This window comes from Stegostoma tigrinum, chromosome 2, assembly GCF_030684315.1.
Source record: "Stegostoma tigrinum isolate sSteTig4 chromosome 2, sSteTig4.hap1, whole genome shotgun sequence".
Classification (NCBI taxonomy): Eukaryota; Metazoa; Chordata; class Chondrichthyes; order Orectolobiformes; family Stegostomatidae; genus Stegostoma; species Stegostoma tigrinum.
The window spans coordinates 108,663,729-108,688,102 of NC_081355.1; the positions used below are offsets into that span (position 1 = coordinate 108,663,729).

The 24,374-nt window shown below is 39.6% G+C and overlaps 1 protein-coding gene across 7 annotated transcripts in view; it reads left to right on the plus strand.

The window, feature by feature from the left end:
• The window catches only part of krit1 (KRIT1 ankyrin repeat containing), a 62,244-nt gene extending 40,963 nt beyond the window's left edge, over positions 1 to 21,281 (plus strand). For 4 of the 7 annotated variants that reach the window (XM_048554259.2, XM_048554250.2, XM_048554277.2 and 1 more), the window contains 8 exons: positions 2,529 to 2,636; positions 4,534 to 4,690; positions 5,345 to 5,496; positions 11,678 to 11,844; positions 13,730 to 13,817; positions 17,384 to 17,590; positions 19,254 to 19,370; positions 20,823 to 21,280. In XM_048554259.2, the coding sequence (XP_048410216.1) occupies positions 2,529 to 2,636; positions 4,534 to 4,690; positions 5,345 to 5,496; positions 11,678 to 11,844; positions 13,730 to 13,817; positions 17,384 to 17,590; positions 19,254 to 19,370; positions 20,823 to 20,912 (1,086 nt within the window). In that variant the 3' untranslated portion in view covers positions 20,913 to 21,280. Of the gene's footprint in view, positions 1 to 2,528; positions 2,637 to 4,533; positions 4,691 to 5,344; positions 5,497 to 11,677; positions 11,845 to 13,729; positions 13,818 to 17,383; positions 17,591 to 19,253; positions 19,371 to 20,822 lie in introns of all 7 variants that reach the window. The other 3 variants (XM_048554286.2, XM_059638419.1, XM_048554295.2) reach the window with 2 other exon arrangements.
• Positions 21,282 to 24,374: the final 3,093 nt, after the last annotated feature.

The following is a 24,374-nucleotide window of genomic DNA, read 5'->3' on the forward strand; positions in this document are numbered from 1 at the left end:
TGCTAGCTGATTGAAACTAGCAATGAGATACAAAATTGTTGGTGAATCTTCCAGCCTTCCAAGATTCTGACTTCACTGAAAAATTGACTGCATTCAGATTTTCCTCTCATCGTTAAAATACTGCAGATATAAATACGCATTGCACTATCAAGCTGCATATTTATTCCCATTTATCCTTATTTCCCTATTCAAACAGTGTTTTATATACTGCTTTGCATAGAGGTAATGAAGAAATAGATATTTCCACAGCCTATCTATCCACTGCTTCGGTATTTTCTAATTAACCTGTTCAGAAATGCTTTTACTTAAGTGCTGTCTCGGTGGAACCTAAACCTATGCGTTCTCTACTGCTTTGTTTATTGTTTAATCAACCCATTCAGTGATGTTCTTGCATACCACTTGAGCAGGTGTGACTGGAGCCCAGGGTTCCTGGCCCAGAGGTAGGGATACTACACCTGCACCGCAAAAGCCCTTCAAATATTTTTGGTGGTTTCAAACCAGAGACTGTTCGCATCTTGAAGGAATGTGATAACCACCACATCGCAGCAAAGGGTCCTTTCTCTGCTTTGTTCACCCCAAACCTGATGTCATAGGTCTTGTGGTGATAATGTTCCTCCCTCAGCCCATTCAATGTTGTGGAACAAGTCCAGAAGTCTTTCATTTCGAATATGCATGGACAGGCTTCTGATGTTCATGTCTATTAAAAGTCAATTGTAGGACAGGTTTTTAATACATGAGTCCAAGGGAGAATCAACACAGACTGTGTTTTATTTGTTCATAGAATGTGGCCATCTTCTGCTTGGCTTGCACTTATAGGCCATTCTAATTGCATAGTGGGCAGTTGAGTGACACCTGCATTGTTGAGAATCTGAAGCCACATGTTGCCAGATCAAGTAAAGGGTGCTAGATCTCCTTCCCTAATGATATGAAAAACCAAATGGGTTTTTACAACAATCATCAGTGGCTATATAATTACCAATTAGTTTTCTTTTTAAATATTCAGACTTCAATAGAATTCAGATTTTGCTGTCTGCCATGATTGAATTGAAATCCATTTGTCCTGAACATGAAAATAAGTTATAGATTGCAGGTCCAGTGACATTACTGCTTTGGTGCTGTCGACTAAGCTTAATCTGTCAGTTCATAATCTTCTGGAAACCAATTGTTATCATATTCACACAACCAGATATTGAGAAAGTCCACGATAATAAAATGTGAGGCTGGATGAACACAGCAGGCTCAGCAGCATCTCAGGAGCACAAAAGCTGACGTTTCGGGCCTAGACCCTTCATCAGAGAGGGGGATGGGGAGAGGGAACTGGAATAAATAGGGAGAGAGGGGGAGGCGGACCGAAGATGGAGAGAAAAGAAGATAGGTGGAGAGAGTATAGGTGGGGAGGTAGGGAGGGGATAGGTCAGTCCAGGGAAGACGGACAGGTCAAGGAGGTGCGATGAGGTTAGTAGGTAGATGGGGGTGCGGCTTGGGGTGGGAGGAAGGGATGGGTGAGAGGAAGAACCGGTTAGGGAGGCAGAGACAGGTTGGACTGGTTTTGGGATGCAGTGGGTGGGGGGGAAGAGCTGGGCTGGTTGTGTGGTGCAGTGGGGGAAGGGGAGATTTTGAAACTGGTGAAGTCCACATTGATACCATAAGGCTGCAGGGTTCCCAGGCGGAATATGAGTTGCTGTTCCTGCAACCTTCGGGTGGCATCATTGTGGCACAATGATGCCACCCGAAGGTTGCAGGAACAGCAACTCATATTCCGCCTGGGAACCCTGCAGCCTAATGGTATCAATGTGGCCTTCACCAGTTTCAAAATCTCCCCTTCCCCCACCGCATCCCTAAACCAGCCCAGTTCGTCCCCTCCCCCCACTGCACCACACAACCAGCCCAGCTCCTCCACTCCACCCACTGCATCCCAAAACCAGTCCAACCTGTCTCTGCCTCCCTAACCGGTTCTTCCTCTCACCCATCCCTTCCTCCCACCCCAAGCCGCACCCCCATCTACCTACTAACCTCATCCCACCTCCTTGATGTGTCTATCTTCCCTGGACTGACTTATCCCCTCCCTACCTCCCCACCTATACTCTCTCCACCTATCTTCTTTTCTCTCCATCTTCGGTCCGCCTCCCCCCCTCTCCCTATTTATTCCAGTTCCCTCTCCCCATCCCCCTCTCTGATGAAGGGTCTAGGCCCGAAACGTCAGCTTTTGTGCTCCTGAGATGCTGCTTGGCCTGCTGTGTTCATCCAGCCTCACATTTTATTATCTTCGAATTCTCCAGCATCTGCAGTTCCCATTATCATTGAGAAAGTCCAGCCATGTTTGAAACACTCCAAAACTAAACAAATTTAAGTTGTGTAGTCCAGTTTAGCACTTCATTCCCATGAGAGAAATGTGTTCAAATTCACCTATTGCAACAAATGATGAGAAATTTCTTCACACAGAATCATTATTTTATGATTAGAAACATTGCTTAAACTATGCTTTGCATATCATTCTGAAATTGTTTTATGTTTGGTGACTATTACAGCATATTGTGGATCAGCAAGGAAGGACAGCATTGCAGGTCTGTGAAGAGAATAAGCAAAATGATTGGGAAACAACAGTACAACTCCTAAATGATGCATTGAATAAACCAGTAAGTTCATTTACCGAGGTTTTTCCATCACTAAACTGCACAAATCTCCAGATGTTTGACAGTGTTTTGCACGTATTTAGAGAGTTAAAGATTGCGAGTCCAGTGATATTACTGCTTTGGTACTGTCGACCTAGCTTAATCGGTCACTTCATGATCTTCTGGAAACCAATTGTTATCATTTTCACACAACTAGATACTGAGAAAGTACAAGATAATAAAATGTGAGGCTGGATGAACACAGCAGGCCAAGCAGCATCTCAGGAGCACAAAAGCTGACGTTTCGGGCCTAGACCGTCTAGGCCCGAAACGTCAGCTTTTGTGCTCCTGAGATGCTGCTTGGCCTGCTGTGTTCATCCAGCCTCACATTTTATTATCTTGGAATCTCCAGCATCTGCAGTTCCCATTATCACTGAGAAAGTACAGCCATGTTTGAAACACTCTAAAACTAAACAACTTTAAGTTCTGTAGTCCACTTTAGCACTTCATTGAACATTGAGTTGCATGACCAAAATATGCATTTTAGTTAATTGTACAAATGGATATGTAGTACTTTCAGCATGTAATTTTGATTTATTAATTAACCGTCATCTTTTTGTACAAGTGGCTGAAATTTCATAATTATCCAACATCGGAAGATCACAGCAAGCCACCAAGTGAATCAAAAAAGGTGGTGGGTGAATGTCAGATAAGAATAATTCATGTAATCGATAAGAATGAATAGTCAGCAAAACCTGTACTTGAGCTGTCTGAAGTTGTAATTCTGGAGATGGAGAGTAGAACCAGTTCAATCTTTCGAATTAGCTTGATATTCTCTCACTTAAGTCAAGCAGGCCTGCAGTAATCAGTAATATGGATTGACCAAAGAGTTTGGTTCATTGGATAGAATCTGTAGACACAGTTCTTGCCACTTAAATTCCAAAGTTGTATTTGGTAGGATGGCTGTGGTTGGCCAGGAATGGAAAGCTTGCTTGTCGTCTGCTCTGGAAAGCTGTCTGGCTTTAGGTAGTCAAACTGTCACAGTGCCTCCTGCATTTTTTCTCAGTTGTTTAGTCTTGGCGCAGGGCACAAGGTCAGGCTATTTGGGTAATTTGGATGTATGTGGCATGATCATTGTGTATCATTGGCAAATAGGGGCCCTCAACTGGACATGGATTTATCAAGAACAAGAACAGAAATTGTGGAGAAATTCAGCAGATCTAGCATAATTTGTCGAGAGAAAGCACAGTTAACATATTGAGTCCAATGACGCTCCCTCGGAACACCTTTTTGTAAATGGATTTTTCAGGACCTGAATTTGGAACAAGTTAAACACAACAATGTGTCTCCACTTATGTGCTGGATGCACAAATGGAAATAGCTGATGTAATGTAATATTTGCTCTTAATTAGACTTTGTTATTGCTGTAATAAAATACACAGAACTCTAATACATTTGATTCAACTTTGTTATACTTGATAAATGATGTGCAGATTTTCCATTTTATAAAGATTTATAGAGATATTTAGTAAACAGTATGTTAGATTAATCTTAATGTGCTTTAGATATTCGTGATTAAACATTAAAGACTCTGGTATCTTGCTTAAAGCATCATGCTGATATTAGAAATGATTATTGATTATCTTCAGAGATTTATAAAACACTAATCTGTTTGACACATTATTATTAAGAAATCAGAGTACCGAAGTTGTGATCTAAATCTGTGGTCTATATTTGTGGTGAAGTCCAAATATGGCAAGAATACGTAGTGCACTTTTACAAATGTCATCTGAAACAATCTTGATCTGATAGCTGTTGAACCTGAACTTAACACAGTAGTAATACAATTCAAATAAACTTTAAATATTTTGTAAACTACTATTTTTAAATTTTAATTTGAACTTTTTTGTTGCATTATCAGTATGAGAAAGTTAGAATTTATCGTACCGACGGGTCTTATCGTGCTGTTGAGCTGAGGCATGGTAACAATACCACAGTGCAGCAAATTATGGAGGGCATGCGGCTGTCACCAGAAACACAACAGTACTTTACAATCTGGATCTGCTCTGAGAACCTCAGTAAGAAAGATGATTAAATTGATTTTTTTTTTAAGTTTAAGTAATGGTTTAACTAAAATAATGCTAAAATGGTTAAATCTTGCAGAAAATGTTATTTTCAAATAAATTGTTAAAATAAGAGAAAAGATGAATGCATTTTAGTGGGACGATTCCTTGCAAATGTTATTAATTGGTTTTCCCATTTTTAAATAGCACTGGGATGATGAATTCATGATGCTCATGCTAATTCACATCGCAGATTCTCAATATAAGGGAGAAGGACAATTTGTTTAGCTTTGTAAAAATTCTTGTTCAATGCTGGTGGCATGTTCTTTTGCGCTATTGCAAGGAAATATGACCCATTGTTAGCTTGAAGCACTTGCACATTGCACCAGCCACCTTGCAGTCTGTGGATGAGATTAGGGACAGTTTAAGACCACATTTATTCTGGTAGGATTATGCATATTTTATATTGGGTACTCAAAACCAACAAGTAAAGCTGACTTTTTTTGTCCTAGCGATCTGGTCTAGATTTGAATACAGCTCCCAGAAATGATATACTATTGTTAACCCATTGAACTATCCCACTCCTTCATTTCTCCTCTCTTAAAAAGTAATAAGTAAATTTAATGGTGAAGACATTGCCACGTTATCATTCAGTTTTTTTTCCTCTAGGTTTGCAGCTCAAACCGTACCATAAATCACTACAGCACTTGCGAGACTGGCCAGAAATTGTTGCAGAATTAACAAGCCTTGATCCACATTTGGAAAAACCACAACTCTTCCTGCGCAGGGATGTACGGCTTCCACTGGAAACTGAAAAGAAGGTTAGTGCTAAAGTGCAGCATTATAAACAGAAGTTTTGCTTGAGGAGCAATACAAATTTATAAGGCCTTGCCCTTCTTTCACTGCTGAAAATGGTTTTCAGCAATTGTATATGCATGATTCATTTGTGAAAACCGATGGGATTTCGAATGGTTTGAGAGGATGGTTTTCTATTCCGAAGCCATGCTTTAAACAATATTTAGTTCAACTGTAGTGAAGATGTGAGCTATTCAATTCTGTTGTTGTCGTTTCTTTGATTGCACTTGTCATGTGTGGATGATTAGTTAATTAACAAAATAAGATTCTAAGGTATTGTCACTGATAAAAATGTTCAGAGTATTTTTTTTCCAGCAGGGTACATTCTTGAAAATGGCCAAGATGTTCCAATGGCCAGATAGTCATTGAAGCAGCATGGACTGGAGTTCTGCATTGGGACCATATGAAATCCCAGGTGCAACCCACTCTCAGGAAATTGACCAGGAACGTAAAGATTCCGATGGGCAGTTTCCTGCATCTAGGACCCTCTGGTAGAATCCATTTAACGTTGAAGAGTTTAGAGTGTTCAGCTTCAGTGAAGCCAGTTGCTACCCAGGAAAATTCAGGATTAAAGCCTACTACTCTCGCCCCTACTCCACCAGCACAACTCAAGTTGTAGGATGCAACACATCCACCAGTGGCAACACTTACCTCAACCCTCCAAAGCACATGCTGACTGAGAGGCATTTACTGCAAATTGATTGACTTAACTTTACATCACAGACCAACAGACTACTTTATTTGCATTGCTTTCTTGTGTATTAGGCAGTTATCATTTAGCTGCAGTTTCCCAGTTCACTAGGATGTCTACAACTATCAGTATTTCCAGAGTGTGATACAGTTATGTCTAACAATATTATATAAATGCAACTAAGCAGTGTTGTATCAAAAACTGTGTAGGTAAATCTTTTGTCCTGACTGGTTTATTATTTTGTTCAACAGCGACGTTCTTGGCTTTTCATTGATTTGGCTCATTGCTAATGCGATAACTGGTCAGTCAATGTTACTGACTGACTTTGCTCCTGCTTCAAATATAAATAACGTTTTTATCAAGTTATGTCAGACTTAGCATCATGAAGCTTCCAAGTCTACATAACTAAATTGCTGAGTTACATTGAGTGAGAAATATCTTAGTTATAATTTTAATTACACCTAAGTATAAACATTGTATTTGTAGTATTGGGCAGGACAGTTGCAGAAGAATTCATGTGAATGTGCGAGATTATCCAGTCTGAAAATATAACATGAGAATTACAAGCAGGAGTAGGTTATTCTGTCTCTTTAGCCTGCACCACCGTTCATAAAGATCCCAGTTGATCTGCCCCAGACCTCTACTACTTTTTCATGGTTGCTGCTTATAACTGTCAACTCCATGATATTTTAAAACCCTATCTACATAGAACATAGAATAGTACAGCACAGAACAGGCCCTTTGGCCCTCGATGTTGCGCCGACCTGTGAACTAATCTAAGCCCCTCCCCCTACACTATCCCATCATTATCCATATGCTTATCCAAGGACTGTTTAAATGCCCCTAATGTGGCTGAGTTAACTACATTGGCAGGCAGGGCGTTCCACACCCTTACCACTCTGAGTAAAGAACCTGCCTCTGACGTCTGCCTTAAATCTACCACCCATCAATTTGCAGCTATGCCCCCTCGTACAAGCCAATGTCGTCATCCTAGGAAAAATATTCTCACTGTCCACCCTATCTAATCCTCTGATCATCTTGTATGTCTCTGTTAAATGCCCTCTTAGGTCTGCCCTCATTGAAGAGAAGAAGGCTAAGTCCCTCAGCCTTTCCTCATAAGACCTTCGCTCCAGACCAGGCAACATCCTGGTAAATCTCCTCTGCACCTTTTCCAATGCTTCCACATCTTCCTATAATGGGGTGACCTCTTTAAATGTTAGCCTTGACAACTGTCTGGGGTATAGAATTCCAGATATCACTACCCTCTGAGAGAAGAAAGTCTTTGTCATCTTGCTTTTAAATGTGTTCCCTTATTCTGTAACTTTGTCCACTAGTTTGAGATTTTAACCATTCAGAGAAACATTATCTCAACATCTAACCTGTCACTAGGATCACCTCTCATTCTTATAAACCTAATGGATAAAGGTCTAAGGTGTTTAGCTGTTCTTGGAACGTCAAGCCCTTCACCCAAGGAATCAGCCTAGTGAATCTTTTTTTGAATTGCCTGCAATCACCAACACCATGCAGTTGTAACAAGACTTCTGTGTTTTTAAACTCCAACTCCTGAGCAATCAATCACAAAACTCCGTTTGCCCTCATGATTACTTACTGCATTGGCATACCAATGTTTTGTGTTTCATGTGCAAGAACACCCAAATCCCTCTATGCTGCACTACTTTGGTGTCACCCTTCACTAATTAATATTTCTTTTCATTCCTGCTAACAAAGTGCATGACACCAAACTTGCCCACATTAAACTTTCTGCTACATTTTTGCCCTCAGAGTATTTTTATTAGCATGCAAATTCCTTTAGTCCTTGTTATAACATGCCTCATCCCACCTATTTTTGTCTGATCAGCAACTTTGCACACTTTCTCATTGCTTCACTACCAAGATGCTAATATGGATAGTAGTAATTGAGGTCATGTGACTGGCTTTTGTGGTATTCAACGTGTCATGTCTTTGCAGCCTCAAAAAAACCCATTAATCCTGACTGCCTGTTTTCTGTGTATTAACCAATCCTCAATCTGTGCTGATACATTACTCCCAATAGTGTGAGTTCCTGTCTTGTGCAATAATGTATTATGTGACAGTTTACCGAATGTCTTCTGGAAATCCAAAATACACCACATCTACTAAATCTCCTTTATCAACTCTCTTTGTTATATCATCAAAGAACTCAGCAAATTTGTCAAATTGTTTTCCCTTTCACAAAATCATGTTGATTCTGTTTGATTTTATTAAGCTTTCCTAAATGTACTGCTATTTCTTCCATTTTAATGAGCTCCAGCATTTTCTGACTGACATGTTAAACTGACTAACCTATGATTCTTGCTTTCTATCTCTCTCATGTCTTGTACAAGAGCTTCACGTTAAAAGTTTTCCAGTCCTCCGGAACAGTTGTAGAATCCAGTGAGTTCTGGAAGATTTAAGCTAATGCTTCCAATATTTCTGTAGCCACTTCCTTTAAAACTTTTGAATGCAGACCATCAGGTACTGGCACATTGTCTACTTTAGTCCTATTAGCTGTTCAAATACTTAGGGCTGTAGAGAGGATTTTAAACTAATTACTGAGCAAAGAATTTGGGAGAGGGAAAATGTAGGACGTCAAAGCAAGAGGATACAACGTTATTGGGAAGCTATTTGGATACCAATACCCAGGGTAGAACAGGAAGAGGTGGAGTGCACAAACATAGAAAACCAGCAAGATATTGGGTCAAGCGGGGGATAAAATGGTGAAGAGAGAAGATTAATGCTATTCACTTGAATACACATAGTATTTAAACTAAAATAATTTAATTAATAGCACAAATACAGGTAAATGGGTATGACCTTGTAGCCATTACAAAGACATGGTACAAGCAGATCAAAACTGGGAATTAAATATCCAGTGACTTTTTGAGAGGATAGGCTGGAAGGAAAAGGTGATAAGGTAGCAGTTTTAGGACAGGATGGAATAAGTATTATAACAAGAAATGATCTTAGGACAAAAGCTATAGTACCCGTATGGGTGGAAGTGAGAAATAACAAGAGAAAGATGACACCAGTAGGAGTAGTCTATAGTCCTCCTACTGTTTGGTAAAACAACAATAAATCAGGAGGTAATGAAGACCTATGATAATGGCAGTGCATTAATCAATGGTGACTTTCATCATCTTGTAAATAGCTAGATTCACAAAGGTAGCCACAAGGAAGAATTTGTAGTACGAATTAAGGTCAGTTTCCTAGAACAAAATATTGTGGATCCAATCAGGTATGACACTGTTTTGGGTAAGGTGATAGCTTTAATGAATCATGTGGTAAAAGAGTGGCTTGGAAACAGTGAACATGACACAGCAACATTTAGCATTTGATTTGGTAGTGAGGATCTTGGGTTGCAAGCATAAATCTGCGTAATTACATAGAAATGAGGACAGAGCAGGATGGATTGGTTTGGGAAGGGGGTTTAATGGCTAAGGCAGTTGAGAAACAATGGCTTAAGAAAGCTTTTCATAGCTAGATCAAAATCCCTGGAATTTCCTCCCTAAGGGTAATGGGGGTCTACCTGTAGCACATGGACTACAGTGGTTCAAGAGGGCAGATCACGACTACCAGCTGACGGTCAACTAGTGGTGGATGATAGGTGCTGGCCAGCCGTTGTCCCAACGCCCATGTTCCATGAGTAGATAAGTCAAATATATTTTAGTGTAAAAGAAGGATTCTAGGAATAGAATGAATCAACCATCGGTAACTAAAGAAGTTAAAGACAATATCAAATTGAAAGAAAAAAAACTGTGGCAAAGATTAATGGTGAGGCAGAGGATTCGGAAGATTTTAAAACTAACAAAAGACAACCTGAAAAAGGAAGGGATAAAGTTTGAGGGTAAAATTGCATGTCATTTCAAAATGGACAGCAAGAGCTTCCTGAAGTAAATGAAGAGAAGCCAGTGAGGTTGGGGAAATAACAATGGGGAACCAGGAAATGGTTGAGGACTCTCCTAACTCTGAAGTGTTAACTCTGATTTCTTTTCACAGATGTTGCCAGACCTGCTGAGTTTCTCAGCAGTATATTGGGTCAAGCAAGGGGAGAAATGGGGAAAAGGCAAAATTAATGGTTATTTAATGTTTGTTTCAGATCACTTATTAATCTTAATTATATATTACTGGGGAGGTGGGGGTGTGATGGGGGCTGCCTTTTAGCTCAATTGGTTGACTGTCTGATTTGGAATGCAGCATTCACTTTCCCCAGGCTGAGGTTATGGTGAAGGACTCTCCTCCTTACCCTCAGCCTTGCCTGGGGTGTGGCGACCCTGAGCCCCTCTAATGAGAGAGTAACTCTGTAATCCAGCAGAATTACAGCAGCCCTTTTTACGAGATCTAAAATTACATACCTGAGTAAGGTGAGCCAATACTGTTCTAAGAAAGAATCCTGATGCACTCTACAGATTTGTCTTCCATGTCACCCTTGCCCATCTGATTTATCCAGTCAATATGCAGGTTAAATCAGCAATTAAAATTGTAGTATCCTGCTTGCATGCCTGACTCCTACCATGATTTCTTTATCTTGCTATTCCTTACTTCCACCCAAACTGATCTACATCACAGTATGTTGCACTTGTGACACTACTCAGCACACTGATAATTTCCATTATTAACAGCATCCTTTTCGTTCTTGCCTTTGCTTCCAAAATGTCAAATACTCTTGAATATTGGATTCCCACTCTTGCTGACTCTGCAACGTAATAGTTATCAAGTTATATTCATTTATTTTTGTTTGTACTGCCAATTCTTCTATCTTGTTAGAAATGCTGCATGCCTCTCAGATAAAGAGCTCTAGGCTTTGACTTCTACCTTTATTATGACTCTGGCTTTAATTGCTGCTGCACTTTTCTACAAATGTGTTTACCTCTTTCTGTAACATTTTGATTATTGTTCCTCTTCACTTTATGCTTTTGCACTCTCATCTCTTTTTGAAACTTATTTAAAACTTTGTTTCAGTTGAATAGTTTTAGAAGAATGAGTGGTGATTTCATTGAATATAGGAAAATATACTGAGTAGAAAGGATATTGTGGTGGCTTTGTGTCTTTGATTCAAAACAATCTCAGAACTAAGCACAAATTATTAGAACAGAGATTACAAAGAATTTTCTTTCTCCAGAGTGCAGTGAATCATTAAAATTCCCTACCCCAGAGGGCTGTAGATGCTTAGTCATTGCCTATATTCAAAACACACATTGATAAATTTCAAGCTACTAATGATATCAAGCAGTAGAGAGGGAAAATAGTGTTGAGGTAGATAAGCCATGATGTAGAATAGTGGAGCAGGCTCAAGGGAATAAATGGCCCGCTCCTGCTTTTGTATTTCTTTATATGGTTGCTGTGCAAATTGACATTAATTTTGTTTAATGAGCATAACATGCTGTTAAATGTGTACATTGTTTATGTATATAGTACATATTTTAATTTGTTTATTTAAGGTGGATGATCCACTGGCAATCCTTATCCTATTTGATGAGGCACGTAGTAGCCTGCTGAAAGGATTATACCCATGTCCTGACAGTCAGTTGATAACATTGGCCGGTCTTCTCCTTCAAATCATCTATGGAAATTACGAAAGTAAAAAACATAAGCAGGGATTCCTCAAGTGAGTACATCTTTTAAGTGATTTATCAAATGTAGAGAGCTGCAGGAAAACTGCAGGTCAGGCAGCATCAGAGGAGCAGGAGAGTGAGTCCTGATGAAAGGTCTAGGCTTGAAACTTCAACTCTCTTGCTCCTTTGTTGCCTGACCTGTTGTGTTCTTGCAGCTCCACACTATCGGCTCTGACTCCAGCATCTGTAGTTCTTGCTATCACTGTCAAATGTAGAGAGTTTGGTCAGAGCCTCAGGGATTTCCATTTTAAGATATTGATCATTCTTTCTACTGTACCTTCCAGCAGATTTTTATTCAAAGTCTGGGCTAACATCCTTGCATTATTTAGTATTATAAACAATTCTGTGTCATTCACATAATTATATTTGAGAACTCAATTATTGCTTTTTTAGTTATTGGACCAGGATATTATTAATAGGATGGCCAGTACTTCTCAACCTTGAATTCAGGGATTTAAAATGCGCAACGTACTTTTGCTTTTTGAAGCATGTTGTCTTTGTATTGTAATTTTGGCCTTGTAGAGAGATGCTATTTCTAATCTCTGTCTTCTGTAAACCAGACTACTAGAGAATAGTACACAAAACAGATTATGAACGAACCAGTTGGCTGGCTAACTGAAGCCACTCACCACCAAATGAACTCGTGATTCAATTCCTCTTGGTTGAGGCAGATCTCAACTTGATTCCAAATATGCATGAAAGATCAGTTTCCATTAAATTAGAAACTGAATATTTCCTAAGATTAACAAGATGTATGCTGTTTGGAAGGGAAAGGTAATGATAATATGTTATGTCGTCATGCTTTCCACAGTACATTCTTTTTCCATGACTAGAAAATTAAGGATTTTAAATATGTGCAGTTTTTATCACCACAATTGCAATTATTTCAACAACTGCAGCAAAGGCAAAGTTCCAGACAAAAGTAAATAATGGATTAAGGAAGATGTTTTGATTTTCTACTATGCACTGGCTGCGTGATTGGTATTTTGCTCTTTAAAAGGATGCCACCGGTAGTCCAAATAAGAAATTCTGCTTATGATACAATTGAGCTACCTCGCGTGTCAATTTCAATAAGGGGCAATGGCCGAGACTTGGCTGCATGTCTCAGTTTCATTTTATTTCAGATGTTCATAATAGGCAAAGTACAGACTGTACTCAATCGACCTGCACTTGCAAAACCCAAACAAGGGTCCATTCTGTCCCACCTTGCCAAAGCAGCTCCTGCTGATGCAGAAAGGTCTCATACTGGGCCCAAACCGACCTCTGCTACCACCTCCACGCATCTGTGTGGATGTAGAAGTTGTGGGGAACCCAAACTCGCCCCTGTTTCCACCATAATTCTGTGCAGGACTCACCTCACCACCGGTGATGCTGTTGTTGCCAACGTCATTGTCATGACCAAGCTCTTCACAAGAGGCAAGTAAACAAAAGAAAAACAACAAGAGGGAGACAACAAAAGTGGACAGAGCAAATGAGCTCCCAGCTCAGGAGCCCTACTCCTCCACCATCATGGATTAGCTGCATATTAAAGCCATCTGAATTCTCCCTTCACCTAATATTGTTAGGTATGTACTCTATGTGACAGGACAAGAAGAGTGCACAATTAATCCTCTAGTCCAGGATTGCTAAAGTTGTGTTTCGGAATTTTTCTCAATGAAGATCAGGTAAATTCAATATAGTGCAAAAATTGAATTTCTGGCCTGGCTGAGTTTCATAATAGAATGCATTCACCACTATTGAGGCAATTATTTTGCGTTATTTCAGAAAATGTTTATCTTAAGCATGTTTCACTGTTCAGCTATTAGTGAGCATTGATTATTTATTTTGTTATCTATAATGTTGAATATCTTTTACTGAATAAAATTCTATGCATTTCAGTGAAGAAAATCTTAAATGTATCTTGCCATGTACCAAACTAAAAAGCAAGGCTCCACACTGGATCAATAGGATTTTACATGAATACAAGGTCAGTTCGTATAAATCTTTGAAATTTTGATCTCCCCATTAATTCTTTCCTTTCTCGATTACTTGACATTTTATTTAAAAAAAGCACTTGAACATATGTTACTACTTCAATGTGATTATGAAATTATCTTCAAAACTGCTGTACGAGTGGAAGTAAGTTAGTGTAACTTTAAGGTATGGTAAGGATAGCCTTAGATTACAGGAGGACATACAAAGGCTGATCAGATGTGCTGATCAATGGCAAGTGGAATTCCGGATAAGTGAGATAATGCGTTTGGGCTGGACAAATAAAGCAAGGGAAAACATGAACGGTAAGACCCTGGGAAGCGCCAATGATCGGGGACCTTGTGCATGTACACCTTTAAAGTATCAAAACAGGTGAATACGAAGGTATACTTGCCTTTATTAACCATGGCATAGAGGTTAGAACAGAGGGATTATGCTGGAACTGTATCAAATGTCGGTTAGGCCACAGCTCAAGTACTGTATGCAGTTGTAGAATCCACATAATAGGAGTGATGTCATAGCTTTGGAAAGGGTGCTGAGATGATTTGCCAGGAAGTTGTCTTGGCTAGAGTTATTGAAGAGATTGGACAGCCTGGGTTAGGATAGAGGGTGGTGATCGATGATTGATTGTTTTCTGGACTAGAGGCCTGTGACCTGTGGTGTTCTGCAGGAATCAGTGTTCAGTCCACTGTTTGTCATTTATGAAGGATTTGGCTGAGAATTTAGGAGGCACAGTTAGTGGGTTTGCAGATGACGCCAAAATTGGTGGTACAGTCAATAGTGAAGAAGGTCATCTGCGATTACAAAGGAACCTTTTAGTTTGAATAAATACAAGGTATTACATTTTGGTAAAACTAACAAGGGCAGGACTTACTACAGTTTATTATAGGGCCCTGGATAGTCTCATCAAACAGACCATGGGGTGTAGGTAAATATTTTTTGAACGTTGTATCTCAGGTAGACAGAGTTGTTAAGAAGGTATTTAGCACACTTGCCTTCATTGCTCAGACCACTGAGTATAAGAGTTGGGACATAATGTTGAAGTTGTACAGGATGTTGATGAGGCTACTTTTGGAGTACTGTGTACATTTCTGGTCACCCTGTTGTAGGAAGGATATTATTAAATTGAAGAGCATTCAGAAAATATTTTCCAGGATGTCGCTGGGACAAGAGGATTTGAGTTATAGGGAGAAGCTGAATAAGCTGGGACTTTTTTCTCTGGAGTGGAAGGTATTGAGAGGTGACCTTATAGAGGTTAATAAAATCATGAGGGATATAGATAACGTTACTAGCAAAGGTCTTTTTCCTAGGGTGGGACAAGTTCAAAACTAGGGAGCGTGTTTTTAAGGTGAGAGGAGAAAGATTTAAAATGGGCCCGAGGGACAACTTTTCACACCAGAGGGTTGTTCCTGTGTGGGATGAACTGCCAGAGGAAGTGGTAGATGCAGATATGATTACAACATTTAAAAGACATTTGGATAGGTACCTGAATAGGTAGGGTTTAAAGGGATATCTGCTAAATGTAGGCAAGTGGAACAATTTTAGTTTGGGAGACTTAGTTGGCATGGACTTCGTAGACCAAAAGGTCTGTTTCCGTGCTGTATGGTTCTGACTCTAAATTCCTTACAGCAGAGGATATTGAGAACCGACATGATTGAGAGATACAAAATTACAAGCAGAATTAGGTTAGACAGTAAGAAACATGGACATGCCCATCAGCCATGATTTAAATGGCGGAATGGACTTGATGGGCCGAATGGCCTTATTCCACTCCTATGTCTTATGGTCTTATTTTCCCCTTGATTGAGGAATCATTAATCATGGATTTAAGGTAAAGGGCACAAGCTTCAAATGGAATGTGAGGAAAAACTTTTGCATCGAGAGGTTGGTGGAAATCTGGAAGGGTGGTAGAGGCAGTAACCCTCAAAACATTTAAGATTATTTAATTGTGCACTTGAGATGTCATGGCATACTAAGTCATGGGCCAAGTGCCAGAGGTTGGATGGTTGTTTTTAATCTGCATGGACCCAATGGGCTGAAGGGCCTGTTGCTGTTCTGTAAACCTCAGACTCTACATATTACTTTGAATTACGTTGGTTTATGGAGAGTAGAAAAAAATTAGGTTGGGCCTCAGGCATGCTCAAACTTCAAGTGGTCTTGTTCTCAAGCAAAATCCCTTATTAGATTAGTATTCTAGTATTTTTTTACAAGTTGAAACGAATGAATTTTATTCGTGACTGCTAACCCTTTTTTGAACTTGTAATTCAAACTTTGAGCAATCATGTTTAATCAGCGCAAATGAATATTGTGTACTTTTCTTACCACTCCCCAGGTGTTGAATGCTTTTATATGTATGTAGAAAATGAAATGGAGTTGCACTCATTTCTCCAGGCTAACCCTGTTTACATAACCCTCCTGTTTACATCTGAACTGGAAGTAGCATGAATGAAATCTGTGCTGTCAGATTCACTGCCCTTTTAGGTCATGATGCAAGGCACAGCAAAGGTTGATCAGTGTTAAGGTTGATGGTTAAGGAATGTTTAATTACAGTTACAAAAGGGGAATTAGTGTGCAGTTAATAAGCAGCCTAATACTTCCCTAATGGCAAGTGTCAATTTTGCAGCTGCCACAGGTAAGAATCTCAATTGAAAATGAGAGTCCAATCAGAAGCTTGAATCAAATAAGTAACTTGAAACTGACCTGATTAATTAACCATAAAAATAATCAATGCCTGTGGCAACACTTGGCCAGACAATTCCAAAATTACTTCTCAGAACTTGCTTTATATTGTTTCCTACTTAATAAAATTTTCCAGTTTTCCCTTAAAAGTCTTTGCTTCAAACTTTCATGCTCCAGCAAGAATGTGTTTTTAAAAAGAAGCACCTGACTTGTCTCCTCAGCTTCCCTTAGTCCAGTATAGTTCTACCGTTCTAAGACAACTTGTAATGAGAGTTTGCCACCATTTAAATTGGTGAATCTATGCACATTCTCTGGCTTTCATGTCTTATGTTTAACAGTCTGCCCAAAACAGCTTTTTGGTCTCTCCAATTGTGTATGCATTGTGAAAGAATACTTCTCTGACATTATAGCGAAAAGGAAAGTTGTTCTTCCTCAAACTGTCAGCTGTGAATTGGTTAGCAGGTACTACAAACAAAGGTTTTTTTTGCTCTACTTTTCGGTCCGCACCACTCTGCACGCCCCCACCCCCAACATCAACCCCACCAACAAGGTACATAGTCAGACTCTCACTCTCACACAGACTTCTAAGAGTGTTCCAGAAGTATAAATGCTTTATTATTGTTTGTGTTCAAGTATTTTAGCTGATGACACATGGGGGAAATAAATAAGTCACAAATCTGTCCTGAACTACAAGCTAATCCTCTGTACAAACTGTAAACCAAAGTCTTAATTAAAAAATTCCGCCAACAGCATTGGCTGCAGTTCTTTAAACAGTGATTGGATGTGATGAGAATATTTTTCATATGTATCCTTTTATGCACAGCTAACTTTTACTTTGCAATATAAATCTTGAAAGTTGATCAATCTTAAAATCTTTAACAGAGTCTTAGCAGCCGTGAAGGAATTAGTAAGGAGATGCACCACCTTCAGCGTCTTTTCCTGCAGATTTGCTGGGAGTTTCCAACTTATGGAGCAGCCTTTTTCACAGGACAAGTATATACCAAATCAAGCTCAAGTAGTCATAAAGTTGTCAAAGTATACGTTGGGGTAAACACGAAAGGCCTGCATTTGCTAAACATGGAAACGAAGGTAAATTGACAGTGATCCCTGATGAATTTATGATTTAACAAATGTGTGTTTTGATATTGCCCAGAAGGAGACATTTTGTTGAACCTTTGTCTTGCAGTCATCAGGACAAAATTACAAACGTGTAATTTGCACAAAGGAGTAATGTAATATGTGTTTCAGTGCCTGACTGGCGGTTCATATCAAACAAAATGTTTGCAACAAGCAAGATACTGACTGGACTCAAACAACTCATGCTTGTAAAGCTCAAAGATATGATTCTGCAGTTGACAACATTTGTTGTACAATTTTGAGTGTGCGAATGCATCCAATTTAGGATTGTCCGTTGGGTTTGCAGTGTGATGCATTTCCCTGAACTGCAATCTGTATATACCAATATACAGAGTCCTGTTCCTTACTGAAAAAAAAATATACACCGCTCCTGTGACAGTTCAGCAAAATAGGTGGCAACCATTCACTGGTTCATTTCTTAGAGCAGTGCCCTGACCAGAGTCAACTTGTCTTGTACGAAATTTTAACACTGGCAGTAAACTGTTGATCACTACATGCTACATGGTGACTCCTTCTATCAGTCACCCTCCACTTGTCGACCAACCAGCACTCTAGTCTCTCAATAAAAACTGAAAGAACTGTGGATGCTGTAAATGAGAAACAAAAGCAGAAGTTGCTGGAGACACTCAGCAGGTCTGGCAGCATCTGTGACACAAAATCAGAGTTAACATTTTGTGTCTGGTGACCCTTCCTCAGACCTGAAATGTTAACTCTGCTTTCTCTTCACAGATGCTCCCAGACCTGCTGAGTGTCTCCAGCAACTTCTGCTTTTGTTGAGCATTCTTCTCTCATTCAGTATAGATGTTTGCTTCTTTTTAAAGTGATTTTCTTGTGAATTGTCATGATGAATGCAAGTCACAAGCTTTAACAGTATTTTTTACAGTAATTCTCAAGTTCTGTACTACCAAATAACTATTTGTAAACATGCATTTATCTGATCCCTTCCCAACCAATTATGTGATGGATTACTTCTGAAGAACTGAGACTTTCCATCGGCATTTGTTATGAGAAGACCAGTTCCTCAATTCTGTATTAAAACATCTTTTCTCTTTTCCAAGTATAATATTTTATCTATTTGCCATAATCTGTGTAATTATAGTTATAAGAACTAAGATTGTGAACCTTTGGCTTCCTGTTAAACCTGGCATGAGTTGAAAATTTTGCATTCTATTCAACACACAACTTGCATATTTCCACTTTAAGTGTTGCAACAAAGAGCCATTATGTCAAAATTTTTGTAATGAATGCAAGACAAAGTTTCAACTTTGTCTATTTTTTTTCGGTGTTTATTCTGAATCATGAGCAATTATTTTCACTTTTTAATATTGCCCACCCTGTAATCAGCCCCTGGGAAATAGTGGAATTGTCCTGAGCATGTTTGCTCTTGAATTTCCTTTTGGTAATGTGGATGAGATTTACTAGCTGTAAGTGATATTAACCACCTCTATCAGCTCATGACTGAAAATCTTTGCAACGCCATCGGCTGAATTCCAAATGCATTGCCACAAACTGTATCACATAGGAGTTCTTCACTATTTAAGGCTCTGATAAATTATCTTCTGAACTGCAAATGCAATTGGTAATATTAATTTTTTTCTTACCACTATTTTTCCAGGCTTTGTTGATTAGCCTTAAGTATGGCTCCCTCATGTGGCAATTGGGTGAAGCAGATGCCTACTTTCAAATTCACAGTTTGGAAAATAAAATGAGCCTTGTTGTGCATACAAAGCAGGTAAAATGTCCATTCTCATCACTGTTCAGAAGAAGGTGAAACCTTTCAGTTTTATTTAGGAACGTAACTAATGCAAGGGTCTTTTTCTTTTAATTTTGTAACACCAGTACTTGAAGTGAATGATAGTTAATGGAGTTGATATAGCTAGCTCATTATAAACTGATCAAACTGGTATTATAGTAATGGAACTGTGTATTTTTTAAAATTCTGAAATTTTCTTTCAGTAGAAGTCCTCCAAAACGTTAGGATAGTTACTTTTTGAAAGAAAAGAACAAATAATTAATTACCTGTGTAAAGGAACCTTTAAGGATGAGTGTAATTTTAAATTGTTTCTGAAAGTGAGATTGTTCAGCCTGAAGCAAGGGTGTTAAATTTGAATGAGAAATTATGGAAATGCGAGACACAAGATGGTTAAGTTGAATTTAGAAAATACATTAAAAGGCATGACTGTACATAGGCAATGAACAGTTTTCAAATCTGTGGATTTCTTTTCCCCTGTGGCTTTAGATGATGCGCCATTAAGTATGTTCATGGTTGAGAGATTTTTAACCAGTAAGAGGATCAGACTTTGGGGGAAATGCAGGAAGGTGGAGTTGAGGCCTTTGATTTGAATACAGGACTAGTGAAGTCTTGCTTCAGTACTATAGGAGCATGGTTAGACTGCATCTGGAGTACTATGTGTAGTTTTGTCTCCATACATCAGGAAAGACGTCACTGCTATGGAGGTTGCACAGCAGAAATTCAACAGACTTGTTCCTGCAATGGAGTGATTGTCCTGTGAAGAAATATTAGGCAAACTGGGCCTGTATTCTCTAGAGTTTTGAAGAATAAGTAGTTATTTCTTTGAAATCTACAAAATATTTTAAGAGTTAAGCAGTGTGGGTGCAGGTCATAAAACAGAAGTTGCTGAACAAACTTGCCATTTGAAGAAGGGCCCCAGGACTCAATGTTAACTCTGCTTTTTGTTAACTCTCCATGCAATCAGTTAAGTTGTTTCCCCTGGCTGGGGAGTCTAAACCAGATGGTACAACTTGAAAAGAAAGGGGATGCCATTTACGACCGGGTTGAGGAGAATTTTTTTTCCTATGTGATTCTTTGAAATTCCCTACCCCAGAGGGCTGTGAAAGCTCAATCTTTTGAGTATGTTTAAAGTAGAGGTTGGGTTTCTGATTACTAATTGTTTCAAAGATTATGGAGATGGTGTGGGTAAAAGGCATGAAGCATTTGATCAGCTGTAACTAAACTAAATAGTGGAGCAGCCTCAAAGGGTTGATTGGTCTACTCCTGTTGCTATGTTCATAACTGTGTGCTCAGTATTTTAAATTGACTGCAATATTTATATATTTCAATAGAAGTCGGAAGGGTATTCTCAAACTGAGACTTGTGCAGTATCTTTATTGTTTCTTGTGTATGTACCTTTCAGTAACACTTATTTCTGCCTCCATCTTGCAGGCTGGTCTGATTGTGAAATTACTGATGAAATTAAGTGGCCAACTGAGTGTAAATGAAAGAAATCTGACAGAGAGACATGGCTACGGGTAACCCTTAAATATTGTGAGATCTTTATCTTGACAAGGCCATTCCTGTTGAACTGAAGTGCTTTAGATTACTAAGAAGCCAAAAAAACCCACTGTGATTTAGCATTCCATGTATATTTGTATGATAGTGAAGAATTGTATACCTTATTTGTATTTTAAAGCAAACTACGCATTGTGTATGTCGATTATTTCAATGTCTGTTTATTGTGCTAAAGAAAAAAGCTTTTTGGTTCTAAGAACAAAATTCTGACTTACTGTATGCATTATAGCAATAGTTGTGCTCTTCAGTATAGTTTGTAAAGCATTTTAGAAATGTATCACAATATTGACATTTTTTTGCTATGAATTAAAACAGGATCTTTTAGAATTTTAGTTAATTTTCATTTTTCAGAACTATTATGATCCAGAAGAAGGCCATTAATCCTATTAAGTCTGCACTGGAATGAAACCAGCAGACGGTCTGACATCAACGAAGGGCCCAGAAACAACAATGGCAAACTCAGCTCTTTTGACCCTGCAAGGTCCTCCTTTGTTAAATCAGGGGACTAGTGCCAAATTGAGAGAACTGCCTCACAGACTAGCCCACCAAATAGACAGATATGGTCATATCCACGGAATGATACCTTACAATGTCCCAGAAACCACCACCAGCATCCCTGGGTATGTCCTATTTTATCAGTATGGCGGACCTAGCAGAGGTGACAATGCAGTGATATGCAGTTGACAGGGAACTTCTCTAGGTTCTCAACATTGCCTCTGGCTCCCATAAATTCTTATGGCTTCAGGTCAAAGGTGGGTAAGGAAACCGGCCTGCTGAATACCCCATTTCACTCCCTACCAAAGTGGCTCAGTAGCGATTGGTCAAGTGCTTAAGGACATTGCTGCTAGTCTGGATTGACAGGTGATGAGGGAAAAATACACTTGACCTCATTGTCACCAGTCTTCCTATCGCAGATGCATCTGTCCATGACAGTATTGGCTGAAATGACCGTTGTACAATTCTTGTGGAGAAATCCCATGTTCATTTTGAGGATCCATCATGTTGTGCAGCCTACCACAGAGCTAAATAGGATGGATTTAGGACAGATCTAACAGCTGAAGACTGAACATCCATGAGGCACCATGGGTCATCAACAGCAGCAGAAATGTCCTAAAACACAGTCTGTAAACAGATAGCTCATTGTGTCCCCTTTTAGCCATTGCCATCAAACCAGGTGATCAAGCATGGTTCAATGAATAGTGCAGGAGCAACACCAGGTTTTATGTAGCAGATGATAGTTGGGACCATGCAATTTCACTACCAGTGGATTAAAGCTCTGCAGTTCTGCCACATCCAATTGTGTATGATGGTGGACAATCAACCAACTCACTGAATGATGAGGCTGAAGCATATGCAACAAACTCTAGCCAGATTTGTCCAATGAACAAACCATTTCAGCTTCCTTCCGAAGTCCCTACTTTTACTGCTGCCAGTCTTCTTTCAATTCACTCGATGTGATATCAACAAACAGTTGGAGGGCACAAAATACTGCAAATGTAATGGTTCTGGCAATGTTCTGACAAAACTACTAAACACCTGTGCAGCAGAACTGGCCACACCCCTAGCCAAGTTGTTCCGGTACAACTAAAACACTGGCATCTACCTGAGCTCATGGAAAATTCCCCAGTCATGTTCTGTGTACAAAATCCAACCTGGTCTGTTGCCATCCCATCAGTCTCCTCTCGATCATCGGTAAAGTGATGGAAGGTGTCATCAACAGTGCTATCAAGCAGCACCTGCTCATTGAAGCTCATTTTGGGTTTCCCCAAGCCACTCAGCTCCTGACCTCATTACAGCCTTGACTCAAACATGGACAAGAATTGAAGTCCAGTGAGAGCTACAAATGACAGCCCTTGACAATTAAGGCTACTTTTGACCACATGGCATCAAGCAGTGTTAGCAAAATGAGAGTCACTGGGAATTAGAGAATACATTTTTCTGGTTGGAGTCATGCCTAACACAAAGGGTGATGGTGTTAGGAGTGAGTCCTCTAAGCTGCAGGACATCTTGGCTGGAATCCTCAAGGTAGTGTCCTAGGCCCTACCAACTTCAGCTGCTTTGTCAATGATTTTCCCTTTGCCATAAGGTCAGAGATGGGGATGTTTGCTGATGATTGCTCTGTGCTCCACACTGTTCCTGGCCCCTCAGATGTTGAAAAAGTCCATGATCAAATGCAGTAAGACCTGGACAATATCTAGGCCACGGCTGCCAATCTAAGTCATACAAGTGCCAAGCAATGACATTCACTGGTATTACCATCACTGAAACCAGCAGCTGTAAGTTTCCCCTCCAAGCCAGTTACCATCCTGACTGACAAATATATATCTTTATTCCTTCACAGTCACTGGATCAAAATCCAGGAACTCCCTCCCAACGGCATTTCAGGTGTGTCAAATGGACCTCATGTTTTTAGAAAGCAGCTCATTCCCACCTTCTCCAGGGCAGGCAATAAATGCTAGCCCACTGAACAAAACCAATGTCCTGTGAATGCTATGTTTTAAAAGTGCCCTCCAAATGGGCATAATTGTGCTATTCTGCACTTTCTCCATTCCCTGTGCACTGTTTATACTTAACTAATCACATAATAACCCCTTTGGTTAACCCTGACTCCTCCACTCTTGCGCGCAATGCCTTCCAGGGCCTGAACCATGAGCTGTTTTTTCTCACATCACATTTCCATCTGTCTTCACATTTAATTGCATTTTCATACATTAATGATGTAAAATATTTCAGTTGATGACGACAAGAAGAAACCCAAAGAACTGCGGATGCTGGAAATGAGAAAATAGTTCAGCTAATTTGGAAATTTATGAAGAGGACAACATAAACTAAATGGAAAAAAACACTAGGAAGGCTCAGTGAATAAAGTCACTGCATGTTTAGCTTTGTTGTAAACATAGTCAATAAGTACAGTCAAAAGCTGATGACATGCTGGCCTTCACAAAAGACGCAGAAAATGAAAGTTAATTGGAGTACTGAGTTGTACAATGTATTTGTCAGAACTCATTTGAAATAGTGATATTACAAGGTGTAGAGCTGGATGAACACAGCAGGCCGAGCAGTAAGGCTGATGTTTCTGGCCTAGACCCTTCTTCCGAAATGGAGGAGTGGAAGGGCGTTCTGAAATAAATAGAGAGGGGGAGGCAGATAGAGGAGAAGATAGGTGGAGAGGAGACAGACTGGTCAAAGAGGCAGGGAAAGAGCCAGTAAAGGTGAGTGTAGGTGGGGAGGTAAGGAGGAGATAGGTCAGTCCAGGGAGGAAGGACAGGTCAAGGGCATGGGGATGAGCTGGGCTGGTTAAGTAGGAGATGGGGTTGGGCTTGAGGTGGGAAGAGGATATAGGTGGGAGGAAGGACAGGTTAGTGAGGTGGGGATGAGCTGGGATGCAGTAGGGGAGGGGAGATTTTGAAGCTTGTGAAGTCCACA